This window comes from Microtus pennsylvanicus, chromosome 4, assembly GCF_037038515.1.
Source record: "Microtus pennsylvanicus isolate mMicPen1 chromosome 4, mMicPen1.hap1, whole genome shotgun sequence".
NCBI classification, from domain to species: Eukaryota; Metazoa; Chordata; class Mammalia; order Rodentia; family Cricetidae; genus Microtus; species Microtus pennsylvanicus.
This window is the reverse complement of record NC_134582.1, coordinates 18,597,062-18,617,678: the sequence shown is the minus strand read 5'-3', so window position 1 is coordinate 18,617,678 and position 20,617 is coordinate 18,597,062. Positions and strand designations below refer to the sequence as shown.

Here is a 20,617-nt window from a genome sequence, read left to right as displayed (position 1 = left end):
AGTGCTGGGATTAAAGGCGTGCGCCACCACCGCCCGGCTTACCTTTTTTTTTTAAAGCAGGGTTTCTTACAGAACCCAGACTTATTTTCTATGACTTACAAAGTTTTCTGTTATTTCTGTGGTGCTGAGGAACAAACACCAGACCATTCATGCTCCCACCAAGCTATATCCCCTTTATTTTTAGATGAGTTTGCTTCCTTTTGTTCTGAAGTTTTCAAATATTCTGTGAATTCACTAGTGTGGGATATTTTTAACTCCTATTTTTAAGATAAGGTCTGAGGGTGGGAGAGATGGCTCAGTGGTTAAGAACACTGGCTCCTCTTCCAGAGGTCCTGAGTCAGTTCCCAGAATCCACATGGTGGCTCACAACCAACTGTAATGAGCTCTGGAGCCTTCTTCTGGCCTGCAGGCACACACACACAAACAGAACAATGCATACATAATAAATTTGTAATTAAAAAAGATAAAGTCTTGATAAGATGACCTTGAACTCACTCTATAGTACAAAAAGGCCTTGAATTGGCAATTCTCTTGCCTCAGTCTCCCAACCTCATAAATTAAAAAAATTTAAAGTACATAATAATTCACAACACACAATTATTGGCCCTGTCTATTTATTTAACTATTATTGAGGGGTTTCTCCCCACTCTGGGAAATAAATGTTACTGGGCATGCACTTGAGAGCCAAAGACTTATACAATCTGAAGAAAATGTATAAGAGTTTGGGTACGAACTTAAAATGTCTGTATGTGCACATACAGCTAAGACTGACATGGAACTAAGGAATGCTGGTTTGCTGAGTACAGCATGATAAAGTCATGCTACTCCATCTTTCTGCATAGGCTTCATGACTTCATGAACCTTCGCAAATCTAACTGTTCCTTCTTTGATGTCAGACATGAGTGAGCAGGAGAAACTCTCTGCTTGACTGGGGTAGAGGAGGCAACAAAGGTAAAAGGAGGAATGACCAAAAGAGGAACCACGAGCCTGGGAGCAGAGGTGCTATGACTTCATGTCTTCCCACGTCTGTATCATCTTTTCAGGGTAAGGAAGGGGTTAGGTAAGAGTATCCCTATTATGTAAGACTGGGACCCTGGAGTCTAAGTCCCCTTTACTCAGTCTGCTTAAGGCAGTTTTAGGGACACAGCTGAATTTAGGCAAACAAGAGGCCTATGTAGAAGCCTGCAGATAAAAGAAGGAGCTTAGGGAAGGGGGTGCTAAAGACGTCACGGCAGCTAGACTGTTAGTTCATGCTAGACTCGGAGAACCTGAGAACCAGAGACAGGAACGGGGCAGTCTGGTCAGAACCAGCCTGTTTTCTCAGAACACAAACACTTCTGAAATCACCTCTGCACACTCACTCCTTCCCCTCCCACAGGCCTTCGTCCTGGAAACCGGAGAAACCTCAAACTGTCTTAAAGACCATGGCTCTACTCCAAGCCCTCTGAGACCTGTGAAGGGTTGAACTAGAAGGGCTGCGATCTGGTTTATACTCCACTAGGATCATTCCAGTTTCCAACTGGAATCTGAGGACACAAAGACACAACTGGTGAGGGTACTATGGATATAATCCGTAAGAAATGCTGGTGGTCTGAAATAGTAGGCCATGGCAAGAAGAAGCCTCCTTCAGACAGCACAACAGAAAGAGACAATAATGGACAAAATAGGCAGAGACAAAGAACCACAGATAGAGGGAGAAATAAAGACATTAGGAAAGAAAGAGAAGAAACCCATAGACACAGAGTTGACATCAGGCAGTGAGAAAGAAACAGTGAGTCAGAGACAGAGGGAAGAAGAGAGAAAGTGAAAGTGTATAGGGGTGTATCTAACACAGGTTAACTTATTTAAGCAGTCATATGACTAATAAATGGTAGAAAATTACTCAACAACAGTGAAGGAACGTTTTAAAAATTAATAATTAGCCAGGCATGGTAGGGAAGCATAGGCAGGGGAATCTCAGTGAATTCAAGCTTAGCCTAGCCTACAAAGCAAGTTCCAGGCCAGCTAGGGCTATACAGTGAGATACTGTCTCAAAACAAGAAGAAAATAGAAATTAAGTATTATAAAGCAATGGGCTTCATTATGATATTTTTATACAAGCCCCCAGGGTCTTGCTTTGTAGCTTCTGGCTGGCCTAATACTAGCAATGTAGGCCAGGTAGGCTGTGAACCTGCAACAATGCCTGGCTTCCTTTTACTTTCATGTCCTCTCTCTTTCCATTCTAAATTCTATATATGAGAGGACATATGTGATACTTCTCTCTGTGAAACAGAATTATTTTACCATACTAATAAGCTCCTGATAATGTTTTCCTGCAAATGACATAATTTCTTTCTTCTTCTTAAATGTGTCTACAAACCCACATGTGGAAGCCAGAGGACAACCTCAGCTGTCACCTTCAGGAATGATGTCTACCTCATGAGACAGGGTCTTTCATTGGCCTGATGCTCACCAGTTAGACTAGGCTGGCTGGCCAGTAAGTTCCAGGAATCCTCCTATTTCTGCCTCCCTGTCACTAAAATTACAAGCTATACCATCATGCCAGTTCTTTTTTTTTTTTTACTCTTTTTAAGATTTTATTTATTTATTATGTACACTGCGTTCTGCCTGCATATACTCATGCACACCAGAAGAGGGCACCAGATCTCATTACAGATGGTTGTGAGCCACCATGTGGTTGCTGGGAATTGAACTCAGTACTTCTGGAAGAACAGCAGTGCTCTTAACCACTGAGCCATCTCTCCAGCCCCCATGCGAGTTACTTTTACATAGGTCCCCAAGCTTACTTATGAAACAAGCATTTTACAGACTGAGCTATCTTACCAGACCAATTTCTTTCTTCTTTTTAAAAGGACAAGCAAGCAAACTTTACTGAGAAGTACAGAAACAGCTCCCTAAAATAGGAGAGGTACTTAAAAAGAGTTGCCTAATATCTCCTTCATGGTGGAAAAAAGGACACAGCAGAAAGAAATTCTTATACATTGTTGATGAGGATGCAAATTAGTTCAGCCAATATGGAAATCAGTATGGAGGTTCCTCAAAAAACCAAGAATAGAATTACCATACAGATTTTACTGTAACACTCCTAGACACATAGCACAGGGAATTAAATGCAACACAATTCAGAGATACTTGCACATCCACATTTATTACAGCACTAATTCACAACAGCAAAGTTAGGAATTAACCTGGATGCCCATCAACAGATAAAGGGATAAAGAAAATGTGGTGTATACATACATAACAGAAATAGAATTTAATTCATCCACAGAGACCTTAAAAAATGGATCAGTGTTAGTATCATATCTAAAATTATAAACTGAAAATGAGTTGTTTCTTTGAAAAAGGCTTCTTTTTCAAAACGAAGCTCCTATTTTTGTTTCAGACAGACAAGGACTCATGTGGTTCAAGCTGGCCGTTAATTTATTATGTAGCAGAGGATAGCCCTGAACTCCTGGTCCTCCTGCCTCTACCTGAGTTCCGTCTGAAAACATCTATTTCTCTGGTACATTGAGCTTTTTCCTATATGAATCCACTTCTGGTATATCGGAGAAGTCGATGCAAACAAGGGCAATCTGTCACCATGGAGACAAGGACTGTCAGTGCACGCTGGGGATGCAAAATGCACTGATTTTTCTAACCCTTAAATTTTATGTACCAAAGCTGGGCATGGGAATGGTAGTTCCCACCTTTAATCTTAGCACTCTGGAAGTAAATGGCTGTTCAACACCGTGTGGGCTCTGGGAACTGAACCCAGGTGTTCTGTAAGAGCATAAAGAGCTCTTAACCACAGGGCCATCTCTCCAGCCACCTAAAGCAAAATTTAATCAAGAATAAAAAGAAGTTTTTCAAGCTAACAGAATGGAGAGCTAAAAATGCCTACCATTCTTTAAATTTAAAAATGTTTTCTGAGAATGCTAGTGTTGGAAAAATTTTAAAACTCCTTTAACTTGCTATACTAGTCTGAAAAAAATGCTCTGGGAAGGCAAATTCTTAGCTCAGGACAACTCTAAAAAACTCTTGGCTGAGGGCAGGTTTGAGACGTTCACTGAGTACTGCCTGTTTCTGTCTCTAAAGATCTTCAACAACTCGGTCCACTCTTAGCTCCTTGACAGCTTTCCTCTTGTGTTTTTTTAGAGGCACAGGTTTCCCTGGCCCGTCACTGGCCCTGCTATGAACAGTACTCAGAAAGAGGAGAAAACCTCGAACTGTCCCTGCATCCACAGCTGAGCTTATGAAATATGGCTTAGTGGATGGATGTGTCACCTACTTTTTACTAGGGCTACTTGAGTCTCACTTGGCGACAGGCCAGCTTCTCCCTTCATGCTTGCATGCCCCACAGGTGTCTCTTTCTAAACGTTTTAGCCTAGTGCCCCATAGAAGCTCGGCACTCTAGTCATACTGGAACAAGCTCTCTCGGGGCAGATGCCAACAGTCTTATGTACAATCTCAGTGGATTTTCACAACCATCTGTGCAATATAAAATAGGTCTCTCCTTCCAAACAATCTGGAATGCTTCTCCTTGAACACAACACTTTAAACCTTAGACATGAACAAACATTAACTAAACAAAATACTCAGAATTTCAAAACAGGAATTCTGGTGTCCTCCACTAAATCTTTAATAAAGTCTACTTCAACAACTGAACAATGAAAAGAGAGTGTGACCTCATGGATAAGAATGTCTCCACCTTATCCACAACTTCCTGAAGGAGGTGATAATATGTCCCAAAATGAACAACAGAAGAGAGTACAGAATGAGGTGAAAAGTCAGTACCACAGGAAACATATAAAAACAATCTCGACTGGTTATTGCACTTAGAAGAAAGCTTTATGAAAGCTTTTGTTTTATTAAGTAGAGTCAGTGTTAATATTCAAGAATACGTATTATAGAACATCTCTGTTCTATAATAAATACGTATTCTTGAGAGGTAAGAGGGTCCTGAGTTCACAACTAGCCTGGGTATACAGTAAGACCTTGTCTTTAAAAAGGAAAAGAAAAAAACAAAGCCCAAACCAAAAAGCACAGAATGGACAATATTGAAAATCGAGGCTACCTATTTCAATGTCTATAAATATTAGGGCTTGTACTCACCTCCTTTGCACTCTTAATTTTGGTCAGAAATGTATGCAGTTCCATGGTTTCTGCAAACAGTGCTCGACATACTGCCTGATAATGATTTGGTGCCTCCGACTCAGCTGGGAGATGAGCGGCACATATCTGCAGGAGAAAACAAGGAAATTATGGAGTTTGGTTATCACTGGCATTTTAGGTACCATTAAAAGAGACACACCCGTCTACGTGAATTTTTTCTTTTAGATGAAGTTAAGCCCCATCACCTGAGGTTTATGTACCATAGGACCATGGATAAAGGCCACACAATCATGTGGAAAAATGGTTTAACTAAAGGATACCTAGCAGCAAAGATAAGCTGACTAGAATTAGATCCTATTGGAAAATGATAGGGACGTGTGCCAAAAAGTTTAGTCTGAGAGAAAAAAAAAAGACTTGCTAAATATTGACAAGGTATTTTAACAGTGTCATAATTAGTTTCAGCTGTCAACTTGATGCAACACAAACCTGGGAAAAGGTAACCTCAACTGAAGAATTGTCTTGATCACACTGGCCTGTAGCCAAGTCCTTTTCTTTTTTTTTGTTTCTGTTTTTCAAGACTGGTTTCTCTGTGTAACAGTCCAGCTGTCCTGGAACTCGCTTTGCAGACCAGGCTGGCCTCGAACTCACAGAGCTCTATTTGCCTCTGTCTCCTTAAGTGCTGGAATTAAAGGCGTGTGCCATCACTGCTCAGCTTGGCAAAGTCTTAATTGTGACCACTTTCTTAACTGTGGATTGAGTCGTAGGGCATACGCCACAGTAGGTGGCACCATCCCCAGGTAGGTGGGTCTGGGTTGTATAAGAAAGCTAGCTAAACCAGCCAGAGGGAGCAAGCCAGTAAGCAACATTCCTTCATGGTTTCTACCTCTTGTTATTGCCCCGACTTCCCTAGCAATGGACTGTACCCTGTAAAATGAAACAAACGCTTTCCTCTCCAAGTTGCATTTGTCCATGGTATTTATCGCAGCAACAGAAAGCAACTAGGACAACCAGCTACTGCTTTCTGAGCATCCCTCATGCCAGATGCATGTCTGACATGGCGTATGCACAGCACAATACCATGTGCTCTCAAATATAACCCTGAATCATCCCTGTTTTGTTTTTTATCCACAAGGAGAACCTAAGCATGCTTCTACTAGGTTCTGAAGCCCACACTTGTTCTCTTGTGAAGCCTGGGGAAGTGGGAATAGAGGCTGGAAGAGGAGGGCAGGGAGCCAGCCCTCCAGTGCTGTCTATGTCTGGCCCTCATGTCTCAAGATGATGCAAGCTGTAAGAGAAGCAACTTAACATGACTCAAAGTGATCTGGAAACAAATGTACACCAGGTTCTTTATTACACTGCAAAGATAGTCTCTTAGGAGAAATAATAATGTTACGTTTCTAAAAAATAAGATTTATGTATCCATGTTCAATAGTCACATTTTAAAGCACTTCATTTGCAATAAAAAGCTGTTAATGTCTCTTAATAAGTTAGACATTAATATAGTTGTTGGAAAGAAATCTGCTATATTTTAACAATTTCTAGAAAGAATAGAGAGAGCTGGTAAGGTGAATCCAAGCCTATGATCAATCCCACTGCTACGCAGTCAGAGACAGAGAGACCAGGAGTCCATGGTTATCCTCCACGATGTAGTCAGAGGCAGAGAAACCAGGAGTAAGGCCTGCCTGGGCTCCATGAAATACTATATTACTAAAAGAGTCAAAAGAAGGTGTGATGGTCCACAACAAAGGTCATAGCACTACAGAGGCAGAGGTAGGAGGAACTCTATTAGTTTGAGGTCAACCTGGTGTATATAGCGAGTTCCAGGCCAGCCAAAGCTACATGAAACCAAGTCTCAAGAAAACAAAACAAAACAAACAATAACACAGAATAAAAGACGTTCAATGATAGCTGTATTGTTTTCATGTTTCTTAGTTTTTTGGTTTGTTTGTTTTTTTTTTGTACCACACAGAAGGTTCTTGTGTTACTTTTTTTCTGTGTGTTGACAAAGTACTGAGAAAAACAAAAGAGCAAGGACTAATTCTGACTCATGGCTTCATAGGTTCATAGGTTATAGTCCTATAGTCCATGCTCACTTGGCTTTCTTGGTTCTGGCCTTTGTGTGGTGAGAGGCTGAACACCACGAGGAAAAGATGAGGTAGAGTGGTGTGGCTCTATCACGTGCACAGGTGGCACAGAGACAGGAAGGAGCAGAGAGCATCCTTCAAAAGCACCCCCACAAAGGCTGACTTCCTCCAAGGCCAATCCAACTATGATCTCACCAGAGGATTAATCCACTGATGAAGCTATCACAGCACCTTTATGATTCAATCACCTCTTAATAGCACTGTGAGGTGTGAACGAAGCCTTTAACAGGAGCCTTTGTGGGGTTATCCCATACCCAAACTGTAACAGCTCCCTACTCAAATTCAAAATTATTTCCTTAAGATCACACCCAATGCCTGTGCTTGCTAGAGAAGTGCTCTACGCCTGAGCTAAATCCCCAATTCTAGAAAGTATTTTCTAAGATAGTAATGCAGAATCAAATTGCATAAGATGTTCATCACAAGCAAAATAACGAAAACCACGTTTATAAAGACGATTATAAACCTGGAGGAGGAGCAAGGGTTCTTTACACAGAGCAATCTCTCTGGTCCAGAGAGTATATTCTTTATTCAAGGGGAGCATATGTCTAAATTTGTATGCACAATTTATGTGGCTTTAGTGTCAGCAGCAAAGAGCACCAGAATGAGTCAGAAAAATAATTACATATGTGTGTTCATGCTTAACCCCATGTATATTCTCTTTCTTTCCACCATAATCAACAGGCAACGATAAAATATGAAGTTTATATTTGCTATATATTCAGAGATCTTTTTTTTTTTTTTTTTTTTGCTTTTTCGAGACAGGGTTTCTCTGTGGTCTTGGAGCCTTATTCAGAGATCTTGATGACTAAAATTAGACAAATTTTCAAGATCCTACAAGCCCTATCATTTGAATTATTCCAACTTAGCTTAATGTTTTTACATTTAACAATAAAAAGGCAAACACAGTTTGGGGAGATGGTGCAGCAGTAAAGGTGCACTCTGCACATGCCTGATGACCTAAGTGTGGTCCTGGAACTCATGTAAGGGTACAAACAGAATTGACCATCACACACACACGCATTAGCACACACACATATGTACACATACACATTAATAATTAAAATTTTTAAAAAGACAAAGGGCGGTCATATTTCCTCAGTTAACTCTATGTCTTCTCTTTCAACAAAGCCAATCAGTCATTATTGAGGTTTTCAATGCCCCCACTGAAACCATAGAGTCCTGTGTCTGTCTCTATTGTCATATATAACAGATTTTATGATATTTGTATTTCAAATTTTCAAAACCTGTTAAAAGTCTCGGCAATTTCCCCCTTTCATTCAGTTGAAAAGAACAGTCATAATATTTACAGAGACAGGAAACTGATAGGAATGTTGAATAATACAGAAACCAAAAAGCAAATAATTTATGATATTCTCAAACAAAAGTGCCAAAAATAGAATTGGTAAAAGTATAGATTTCCCCCAAACGATAAAATATGTATTAAGTATATTTTTAATGACATATTTTTCATAGGCATAGTGGCTCAAATCTAAAACATAATAGATGAAATGAATTCATTCCAACTAATACGTGCCCAAGAATCTTAAAAAGAAAAAGTTAATCTAATTAATGCTGCTGAGCAAGAATTCTAAGACTTCCATCATCTTCTACCCTGTAGTGCGGGAGCAATCTGCTGCTCCTCGGCCATGGTACCAGATGGCTGGATAGACCATGACTGTGTGTGTCCCTTCTTCCTCTATTCTTTGTGCAGCCCCTCCAACGCACACACGGCCAAGCCTGTAGCCACTGTCAGAATATAAATTTTGCTTCTTATGCAATACCTTATTCTATTCTTCACATTTGACACTACTATTTATCAGTGGTCTTCACAGAATTATTGGTCTGCCAACCCCAATGTTTAATTAATTAGTTATTAATTAATTTTTGTTTTTAGGACAATAGCCACAAATAGCATAAAATATCTCAGAGTAATTCTAACTAAAGAAGTGGAAGACTTAAATGACAAGATCTTTAAATCTTTGAAGAAAGAAATTGAAGACGACACCAGAAAGTGGAAAGATCTCCCATGCTCTTGGGTAGGTAGAATTAACATAATAAAAATGGCAATCTTAGCAAAAGCAATCTACAGATTCAACGCAATGCCCATCAAAATCCCAGCAAAATTCTTCACAGACCTCAAAAAAACAGTACTCAACTTCATATGGGACAGCAAAAAACCCAGGATAGCCAAAACGATCCTGTACAATAAAAGAACTTCTGGAGGCATCACAATCCCTGATTTCAAACTCTACTAAAGAGCTACAGTACTGAAAACAGCCTGGTATTGGCATAAAAACAGACAGGAGGACCAATGGAACAGAATAAAAGACCCAGATATTAATCCACACATCTATGAACACCTGATTTTTGACAAAGAAGCAAAAAAATATCAAATGGAAGAAAAGAAAGCATATTTAACAAATGGTGCTGGCGTAACTGGATATCAACATGTAGAAGAAAGAAAATAGACCCAGATCTATCACCATGCACAAAACTCAAGTCCAAACGGATCAAAGACCTCAACAAAAAGTCAGCCACACTGAACCTCATAGAAGAGAAAGGGGGAAGTACACCTGAACGCATTGGCACAGGGAACCACTTCCTAAATAGATCCGCAGCAGCACAGACACTAAGAGAAACAATTAATAAATGGGACCTCCTGAAACTGAAAAGCTTCTGTAAAGCAAAGGACACGGTCAACAAGACAAAACGACAGCCTACAGAATGGAAAAAGATCTTCACTAACCCCACATCAGACAGAGGTCTGATCTCCAAAATATATAAAGAACTCAAGAAACTGGACATCAAAAGAACACATAATCCAATAAAAAAAATGGAGTACAGACATAAACAGAGAACTCTCAACAGAGGAATCTAAAATGGCTGAAAGACACTTAAGGAAATGTTCAACATCCTTAGTCATCAGAGAAATGCAAATCAAAACAACTCTGAGATTCCATCTTACACCTGTAAGAATGGCCAAGATCAAAAACACTGATGACAACTTATGCTGGAGAGGCTGTGGAGTAAAGAGAACACTCCTGCATTGCTGGTGGAAGTGCAAGCTGGTACAGCCCCTCTGGATGTCAGTGTGGCGATTTCTCAGAAAATTAGAAAACAACCTTCCTCAAGACCCAGTAATACCACTTTTGGGTTTATACCAAAAGAAAGCTCAATCATACCACAAGGACATATGCTCAACTATGTTCATAGCAGCATTGTTTGTCATAAGCAGAACCTGGAAACAACCTGAATGCCCCTTGACTGAAGGATGGATAAGGAAAATGTACTATACAGCAGGAAAAAAATGACATCTTGAAATTTGCAGGCAAATGGATGGAGCTAGAAAACATCATATTGAGTGAAGTAACCCATAAAGACAATTATCATATATACTCACTCATAAGTGACTTTTAGACATAAAGAAAAAAAAAAAACACCTACAAATCACAATTCCAGAGAACCAAGACAACAAAGAGGACCCTGAGACATACATGGATCTAATCTACATGGGAAGTAGAAAAAGACAAGATCTCCTGAGTAAACTGGGAGCATGGGGATCATGGAAGAGGGTAAAAGGGGAGAGGAAAGACAAGAAGGGGAGCAGAGAAAAATGCAGACCTCAATAAAATCAGTAAAAACAAACAAACAAACAAACAAATTCCTATGGGAAGGCCAAAATAAAAAACCAAACACCAATCAGCTGTGACTGGCACGGCTCAGTCTTCAGGTACAGAATCTGCTCACAGATGCTGTCCATTCCACAGAGGCCAGCTGACAGAATCATGCCCAGTCAGCCGGATGGCAGAAAGATAACCAACACCCAACACACCTACAAGTGGCCAAGTGCCATGACCCAGCAAAAGGCCACAGCCAGGCTGCAAACAGTCTGAACTGTTGTCAAATGCTGAGCCACTATGCCACTCTTTTAAACTATGAGACAATGATTCACAAAGAGACAGTACTAAAGTGAACTATGGCTTTACCTTCATGACATCTTGATAGGACCGAATAGCTGAGATGTTTCTCTTTTCTCCATCTTCATCCTCAGGGCCTTCATCTGCAGCCTCATATCCCTCATCGTGGTTACCATCAGCCTCCACAGTGTTGGCCATTTGGTCGATGAGCTGCTCTAGAGGAGGGCTCAGCTCCCTCTCTTCATTTTCCTTCAAGCCATAGTCCAATGCTTTATAAATAATAATTCCCAGGGATTCAATAACCTACGGATATTAAAGATGGTGGTGAATGGAGGTGACTGACAACTCTAAAGACGGCAAGACATGAAATGTTCATGATTTCAGACATAACTAATATTTAAGAAGAAATTTAAAAATTTTTACCAACACATGTATTTAAAAATTTGAAAACAGCAATTTTTGTGTGATTTCATAACGTATCCACAAACCTTTTTCATATTTTCATAAATTCATACTAGATGTTAAGATCAGCATTTTCCACTCATCACACACACACACACACACTCACTCACACACACACACATGAATACTGACTAAGCTGACTTGCAGTATTTTCCAAAAAATTTTATTTCAATGTTTAGAGCCTTCATAGATCTCCCAAAGTAGCTGAGACTTAAAAATTCAATTCTAAGTAGCAATTTATTTAAGCCCAAATAACAAGAAATATCTTCATATCAATATACAGATTGCTCAATGAGTTCCACTCACTAGAAACACATCTTCTCAAATGGCACAAACAAATGGGAGATTCATTCATTTTTTTTAAATTCAGAGTTTGCAATGAAAGACATAAGAATCCTCCGTGTGGCCGCCTCCACCCATGTGAACCTGACTTGTGAAGAGCAGGCCACCATCAACAGCACCCTGACAAGTGCTCCAGACATGGCCAGCAGGAGAACTCTAGATTATCCCTCAACACTGCCTAAATCATAAACGCAGTGCCTGTATTTTACTTTATAACACCAACAGCACTATTCCTTCCATCTTAGCTCTTCTTTAAAAGAAAATAGTAGAATCAACAACACCAAAGACTTAGAGTTAAATGACCCTTATCAACAGTCATCTGGCTCAAGGAAAATCATTTTTGGTGATTTTTCTGTAAAATGGGTACTAGTAACATTTACATGTCATGAGCTCTTGAAGGCATTAAATGCATGATTATGTACAAATAAATGTACTGTTCTTCCCCTCTTCCCTACATTCACTTGTTTCCAATGTTTATCCCGTTACCAATCTCAAAACTGTAAAGAAACTTCATTTTCTTTATTCTACTTTTTTCAATGAAGTGATTTTTAATGTAAGAGTTGTAAGACGAGTTAAACACAGTAGCACTGACGTCACATATTCAATACCCCGTAAAAGCATTCACATAATTACTTAACAAACTCTACAAAATCTCAAAGTTTTATTACCAGAGGAAATAATACGAGCATTTAAAATACATATAATATTATTTAAAAGGTTTTTAAAAAAATTTATTTTATGTATATGAGTATTCTATGGACTTTACGCCAGAAGAGGGCACCCCACTACAGATTGTGGTGAGTCACCATGTGGTTGCTGGGAACTGAACTCCGGACTCTGGAAGAGCAGTCAGCGCTCTTAACAGCTCAGTCATCTCTCCAGCCCCATTACTTAAAATTCTTAACTTCTAATTTTGAAGCAATGAAACTATTTTTTAAAAAAGACTTCTGTGTAAGGTTGCAGATTAGAGGCTGCCTCTGTGACACGATGAAGGGAGAAGAGTCAAGATACGACAGAATGGATTGCTCCAAAGAGACAGAGCAGCTAAGCATCAGGAACGCACCCCAGGAGGAGCAGGTCAGTACAAAGTGGAGGGACAGAACGATGTGGGGAGAAGTATACGGAGGGGAGATTCGGAAAGTCCTCCATACTTGAAGAAGCCTGATAGCAGCTGCTGGGCTAGAACACGTGGCACCTAACATAAGGGTTGGGCCAGAAAAAGATGGAAGGATCCTAGAAGGGGCGGTCTGCAAGGTCATGGAATGTGGCAGCCTAAGGCTGCATCTTACTCTACCACCATCCCAGAGTGACTTACCTGAAGGGAAAACTCAACCTACCCAAAGTCCAAGCTGACACCTTGGGAGCACAAGCACTAGAAGTAAGACAGGTAAAGAGACTCCGCAAGGACAATGAAAGCCGGAAGCACCCAGAGGCAAAAGGAAGTACAAGCCATCCACTGTCCCCACTTCCTCAGAATCTTGGACACTAGAACTCACGTATCCAGAAAAGTGGGGACCTGGCAAACCATAGAGAAGCAGTAGCTGGTAGATGGTGGAGAGAAACTAAAAAAGCCATCCCAAGCTCTGAAAGAGAAAACTATTAACTAATTCTGACACAAATTCTTGGCAGGAAGAACATTCTGATACAGTCTGTTTGGCAAACACCAAGCAGCATAAATGCAAAACCAAACAAGCATAGAAACAAACAAAAATTGAATTTAGACATGCATTTTCAAATTATAAAAAAAAATCAAAGAAAAATAATTCTGAAAAGAAGCTAGTAGGGGAGCAGTCATCTTACTAATGGGGTAAGGAGATGAAGGGCAGCAGATTCAGAAACGTGAAGACTCCAGGAAAGCACTGTCTGCAGAGACTGAAATGTTATGCAGGTCCAGAGGCTAGTCACCTTATCTTGGGCTAACATTAGCCCCCTGGATAGTCCACCTTGTCCATACCTGTGTGCATCTGTACTAGCATCCTGAATCATAAAAAACCCCTTGGGATCTACTGACTTAGATCCATTGGCTCCCACCAGCCCAAAAGCTCAGAATGCCATCAGACAGCCCCTGAGGCCTACAGAAAAGTCCCCCTCATCTTGCTGTACCTGCCTCTCTCATGTACCCACCAATGTCCCCTAAAATGTCATGAAACTTGTTCTGGCTCCTGGGCCATGGTCACTAAAATGGCTCCAGAATTAACTATCTCTTATTCTCTTTAGGGTGAGAATTTTTTTTTTCATCAACAGAAAACATTCAACCAGATGGAAGCAAAATATTCAGTGCCTCAAGGAAAACAACAACAAAACCAACCCAACCTATACTTTATACTCCATAAGGTTATCCTTCAAAAGTGAAAGAGACTTTCTCAGAAGCCTTGCTTAATACAATGCCTAAGTGCCATAACTAGCCTGGGGAGTGGGGGATAATTCTTTAGGAAGAAAGAAAATAAGTCAGAAACTCAGATCTCTATGAAAAACCCACTGAAGAAAGAATTGGGGTCAAGTAAAAACTTTTACTCTAACTATTAACAAATACCAGTTTAAAAGAACAACTGCCATACTAATTATGTGTGCATATATATGTATGTATCTCCTGTGTAGCATGTGTATGCCTGATGTAAGCCAGAAATAATATAAGGGACAGGAGGAAGAACTGGGATTATCTTGATAGGTCAGGTCTTTTGTCCTGCCTACAATGTGGATGAAATAGTGTTCCAGGAAACTGGGCTTGAATTGTAAATGCACACTGCAAATTTTAGGGCAGACACTTTAGAGAACAACAGCAAAATAAGTACAACTGGTGTGCTAAGAAAGGTAAGAAAACACAATCCTGTAAAATGTTCCTTTAAAATCACCAAAGGCAGACAGTCCATGGAATGCAAAAGAGAGGAACAGAGAGCAAAGGTTTAAAAAAATAGAAAACAAATGTGGTAGATGTTAATACAACTCTATCAGCAATAATTCTGGGCATCAATAGTCTACATCCTTCAAATAGGAGTCTAAAGGTGAACTGAAAACTAGTATATTGTCTAAAAGAAGCTCTCTTAAAGGAACGGAGACAAATAAACTAAGCTGACACTAATCCAGTAAGAACAGGAATACTCCATGACTCTGTGACTCTCTGTGGCTCATTCACAGACTGTGAACTGTTACAAACACATCTTAATTCTCCAACAAGGAGACTGAGCTCATTGAAAGCAAAAATCCCTCTAGACTTCATCGTCATATGTTCAACTGTTTTATGAGCAGTAGGAACTTAACAGTTAATGAACAAAGTCAGTAAGATAAAAATTCCTTCCACTCATGTATGCAAGGTTAATGTTTGGGTAAATACCTTATAGTCACTTCAATCTCTGTCCTCCCAACTGACCACCACACGGATGACCCAACCTGTTCGGCTCTGAAACATCCTGGAGGATTTCCGACCCAAGAGTAAACAGCATCTGGTCCATTTAAACATTCCAGAACTGTCTGACTTCGTCTGAGTCACAGGTATCTCTAAATGTAAGTCGGCCTCTTAGAGATGCAGGCATAACACAGCTGGGCTCATTAGACAGGCATGCACACAGGTGGCTCTTCCCTTTGCTGGGAATGAAGGACCCTCAAGAAGTCTGTAAGCAGTTCTGCAGTCCTGAGCTGGGACAAGAGGTGACCACCAGAAAAACTACTGAAAATTTCAGAGTATTTGGACACTGGACATAGAAGCTCCTATAGACAACTACTTGAAATTAACTTTAGAAGAACGCTGGCCAAATCATATGGAAACATTTTTAAAGCTTAAGGAGCTGGAGAGATGGCTCGGTGGTTAAGAGGACACACTACTGTTCTTCAGAGGACTCGAGTTTAATTCCGAGCACACTCAGCCACCTGTAGCTCTGACTCCAAGTGCATTTGATGCCTCTGGCCTCCACAGGCACAAGCACTTATGTATACATAACCCCACAAACAATCAAAAACAAAATAAATATTAAAAAGTAAAATGGGTAAGTATGTGGCCTCCTCATCAAAGATCAAGCAGTTGGCTATGGGCACATAAAAAGAAGCTGTTTTCCAGGCAGTGGTGGTTCACAACTTTAATTCCAGCTACCTGGCGGGGAGTGGGGGGAGTAGTGGATCTCTGAGTTCAAGGCCAGTCTGGTCTACAGAGTTCCAGGATGGCCAGGACTATACAGAGAAACCCTGCCTTGAAAAACTAAACAAACATAAAAAAAAAGTACACTGTATGATTTTCAAAGAAACTTCAAGTAAAAATGAGACACTACTATATCCCTTTACTAGAAAGGCCAAAGCTGACAGCAACAAGTGCTAACAAGATGTAGAATAATTGGAAGTGTTTTTTTCTCTTTTTTTCCCCTGAGACAGAGTTTCACTATGATGCTATAGCTGGCCTCAAGTTATCCTTCTTCCTCGACTAGGAAGTGGCTGAATCTACAAGTGCATGCCAGCTCACCAGCTATGACCAACAGGAACTCTTATCCATTGACACTGGGAATGCAATATGGCATGTTCACCATGCCATGCCCACAGTTCAGCAGTTACTTACAAAAGCAAACATCTTCTTACCATATGATCCAGCAATTACATTCAAATAAACTGAACATTTCTGTCCACATAAAACAATCAAGACATGAAATATTGACAACAATTTTGTTCACAATTGTCCAAACACAGACAAGACAACCTTGAACAAACAAGTGGACAAGGGATTTGTAGCACATAGAGACAAAGGAAAATGAGTCACAGATTTAAAAAAAAAAATGAGCTCAGGCTGGGTACAGCTAAATAAGGCCTGAGCCAAGCAATCAAAAAGGCTATCAAGTTCAAAACAACTGTACGAAATGTAAGCCTTTAGTGATTTTACTAGATAAAGCAAACAATTTGATAGGCTATTGTTGTATCATTCTAACCATGTCACACTCTGGAGGAGATAAACAGTGGTTGCTAAGGCTCAGGGGAAGGGAGGCGGTGAAGCACCAGAGGTTTTAAGGTGAGGAAAGTACTCCATCAAGTAGTACATGTACAGGACACAGTAAAGGGAGGCACGTCATTATGTATGTGCCAGGACCCAAAAAATGTACAACACAAAGACTGAACCCTAATAGACTATGGACTTCCATCAATAACAATATACCAACATTGATTCTTCAGCAATAGATTACACAGAACATTATGGGACGAGGAGAGGACTGTGTGGGGACTCTTATGCTCTGAGAGAAAGAAGCCTACTGGCTGGAATAAATACACAGAGGCTGTAGCTTAAAAAGCACAGTGGCAAAGAACAAATTAGAAATCAGCCCAAACAGCATTTCTGTTTGTTTGCTGTCTTAGCAAAGAGGCAGCGGCAGGTGATGCTGAGCGCAGGTCCCTCCACTCCTACCTCGGCCCATGACTCTCTCACTGAGGAACCAGTCAGTCAGGAAGCCAGCCTGCAGCATGGCTTTCATTTATTTATTCACTATAAAAGCATTATGTGATGCTTTGAATGTTTTGTTTAGGTTTAATGTCAACTCCACATGGTAAAAATTCCTATCTGTGTCTCCAATTGAATTGAGTAGTACAAACCCTCCAAGTTTAAGAAGAGGGTGAGCTAGAGGAGGAAAACAAAGAGGGAGGACTGGGGAAAGAAGAGGGAAAGGCAGAGTAAACAGCAGGTGCTTTGCAAACCACCTTCAATTCTAAATGACTCGAGAGGGAATGAAATATGGAGAAAGAACAGCCACAGACTGCGAGCTATAATGGAATATCGCCATGATTCCATCAACACTTGGGCAGAGCTGGTCTCACTTCTTACAGCAAAATCACTTCCACATCAAACAATCTCAAGCTAAGGCCTAGTTAAGTTTAAGCACTGGTATAAAATCCAAACAATTAAAAGAGGAAAAATGATAGCACACATGCATCTGTAATATGATTAGTCACACTTAGATTCATCTCTTAGAAGTCTAGTGGCTTTCAAATGTAACTTCCATTTGTGTGTGTGCACACATGTATGTTGTGTGTACATACTTATGTATGTGTCTGAGAGCACAAGTAAATATGTGTTCATGTGAAGCCCAGAGGTTATAAGTGTCTTCCTCAAGCATTTTCTGCCTCATCTTTTAATTTTGATTACTTCCATATGCATATATGATAAGAGCATGAGAATGAGGCACACACCTGCCACATGGTTGTACATGTGGAGGTCAGAGGACAACTTTCAGAAGTCAGTTTTCTCCTCCCACTGGGGACTCCAGGGATAGAACTCAGGTCATCAGGCTTATATGGAAGAACTTTTGCCTACTTAGCTATCTTACCGGGCCTTCATCTTGATTTTTATTTTTTTATTTTTGTGTGATAGGGTATTTCACTGGAGCTGCTTCAGCTAGACTGGCTGACCTGTTGGCCTCTCCTCCAGGGTTAGAATGTGCTACACTACATGTGGGTGCTGGGGATCAAAGTCAGATCCCATACTCACACACTCTATGGGTGGGATCAGAGACTGTCTGCTTCTCAGACTCCTAATCTATATCTGAGACAGCAAGGATTTTAAATATACTTGAAAGATGACTGTGGAATCATGCAATTAGGATTATCCTGGAATGAAAATGCTGGAGGAACCACGTGACAAATCTCCAAGTGACAGTCAAAGCCTAGATTCCTACAAAAACTCTGGGAATCACTGTGAAAACAGGAACAAAAACACCTGTGCTGGAGCCCCCACACTCTCAGGGAAAGTTAACAGATAAGGATCCAAAACCCACTGACTCTCATCTAGCCCTGGAGATGGCAAGCAGAGAGCTTCTACCAGTGTTGAGCCAGGAATGGAGGCTGACATCACCACGGCAGATGCCTAAGTCAACTGTTAAGACATTAAAAGGGGAAGGGGAATGGAACAACAGTGGGTCCAAAGGAAGGAGGAAGAATGAACAAGACTTTTCAATGTTTTCAATGTAGGAAGGAGTCCAAGTGAGTCTTAGTTTTAGCTTGTGCTAGTAGAGACTGTGGTGGCGTTTTGGTCAGTTCAGACACCTGCAGGGACTACAGTCCTAGACCTTAGGTAGGCAACTGTGTGACCTAAACTAACTATGAGACAGTGAAGTAGTATGAGAGTCTAAGGAGAAATCATAGGGAAGGAACTAAATGCTGAACCGCCAGCTAGAGGCTAAAAAGCCCAGGACCAAATTACAAAGGAGGGACAGGAGTGGAAGGAGTGAGAGGATGAAATAAGGACAGTCACAAAATCAAAGAGAGAATATCTGTACGCTGAATGTGGTCCAGAGGGAGGGACACAGAGCACAACCCCTGGCTCAGGGAGGTGGTGGCCATGGGACTTCTGCAAGGACAGTCCACGTGTATAAACAGTGATATGAGACTAGCCAGAGGGGAGTGGGGTGTGTGTGTGTGTTTGTGTGTGTGTAAGACAACTAGGTATTGGGTCTGGAAATAGTGATGAAGTAGGGAGGAAAAAGTTGAAGACAATGGGAAGACAAAAGTCAAGATTACTGAAATGATCAGGTGGCCAATTCTATCTCCCAAACAGCTTAGGGACTGCCCCCCACCACAAAAAAAAAGCAACCAAACACTTTCCCTGAAGTAGATTTGACCTGTTTGTGTGGTTTTGGTTTTGGTGCAGTAATGAGGGCATTAAACACAGAGCTGGAGCTTCAAGGGCTGGCCCAAGTGCTTTTGTTAAGTGATAAAACGTCTATTTGCACATACATGGTACTTACTCCTTGACCAACACTAGAGGACTTTCTAGGTCAACATATCATTCACATGTCATTCAAAGCCATTTACAAGTTGTCCGTAGGCTCTCAGTGTCCCAGTGTACATCACTTGGAGCACTTTCCCTGGGTTGTACTTTCCATTTTGACTCATAGTACCCTCTGTTGTTGCCTTCACCTAACATTTTGTCTGACAAATCCCAACTCCATTCAGCCTTTAAAAGCAGTGTTGGGGGAGGATGAGAACAAAAGGAACTTTCATATTTGCTACTATGAACAGGAAATAATATAACTACAGCTATATTGTAAAATGTCTAGCCAGGCGGTGGTGGTGCATGGCTTACCTTTAGGAGGCAGGTGGATCTCTGTGAGTTCAAGGCCAGCCTGATCTACGAAGTGAATTTCAAGACGGGCTCCAAACCAAAAGTCTAACAGTTTCTTTTAAAAGTCAAACATATTTGCCACACTAAGTACCAATTACATTTCTAGCTATTTACTGTTTTAGGATTGCTATTACTGTGATAAAAAACACTATTACTGGCTCCCGTGCTCCTTTAATCCCAGCACTTGGGAGGCAAAGGCAGGCGGATCTCTATGAGTTCGAGGCCAGCCTGGTCTACAGGAGCTAGTTCCAGGACAGCTAGAGCTGTTACACAAAGAAATCCTGTCTGGGAAAAACAAACAGACAAACAAAAAACCCAAAACCCACCATTATCAAAAGCAAGTTGGAAAGAAGGGGGTTTATTTCACTGACACTTCCCACACTGGGCTGGGTGGGTCCTCCCACATCAACCACCAACCAATGCCCATAGACTGGACTACAGCCAATCTGGATAGGGACAATTTCTCATTTAAGGTTCTTTCCCCAGATAACGCTAGCTTCCTCAAGTTGGCAAAAACCCAACCAGGATATTTACCCAAGAGCAGTAAACATGTATGTCTATAAAAAGATTTATAC

General features: G+C 40.7%; 1 protein-coding gene across 4 annotated transcripts in view; it reads right to left on the bottom strand.

Annotated features, from left to right (window-relative positions):
* The window catches only part of Spire1 (spire type actin nucleation factor 1), a 123,101-nt gene that overhangs the window by 52,002 nt on the left and 50,482 nt on the right, over window positions 1-20,617 (bottom strand). For all 4 annotated transcript variants that reach the window (XM_075968423.1, XM_075968421.1, XM_075968420.1 and 1 more), the window contains exons 3-4: window positions 11,225-11,458; window positions 5,095-5,220 (exon numbers count right to left, since the gene is read on the bottom strand). In XM_075968423.1, coding sequence (XP_075824538.1) covers window positions 5,095-5,220; window positions 11,225-11,458 — 360 coding nt within the window. The remainder of the gene's footprint in view (window positions 1-5,094; window positions 5,221-11,224; window positions 11,459-20,617) is intronic.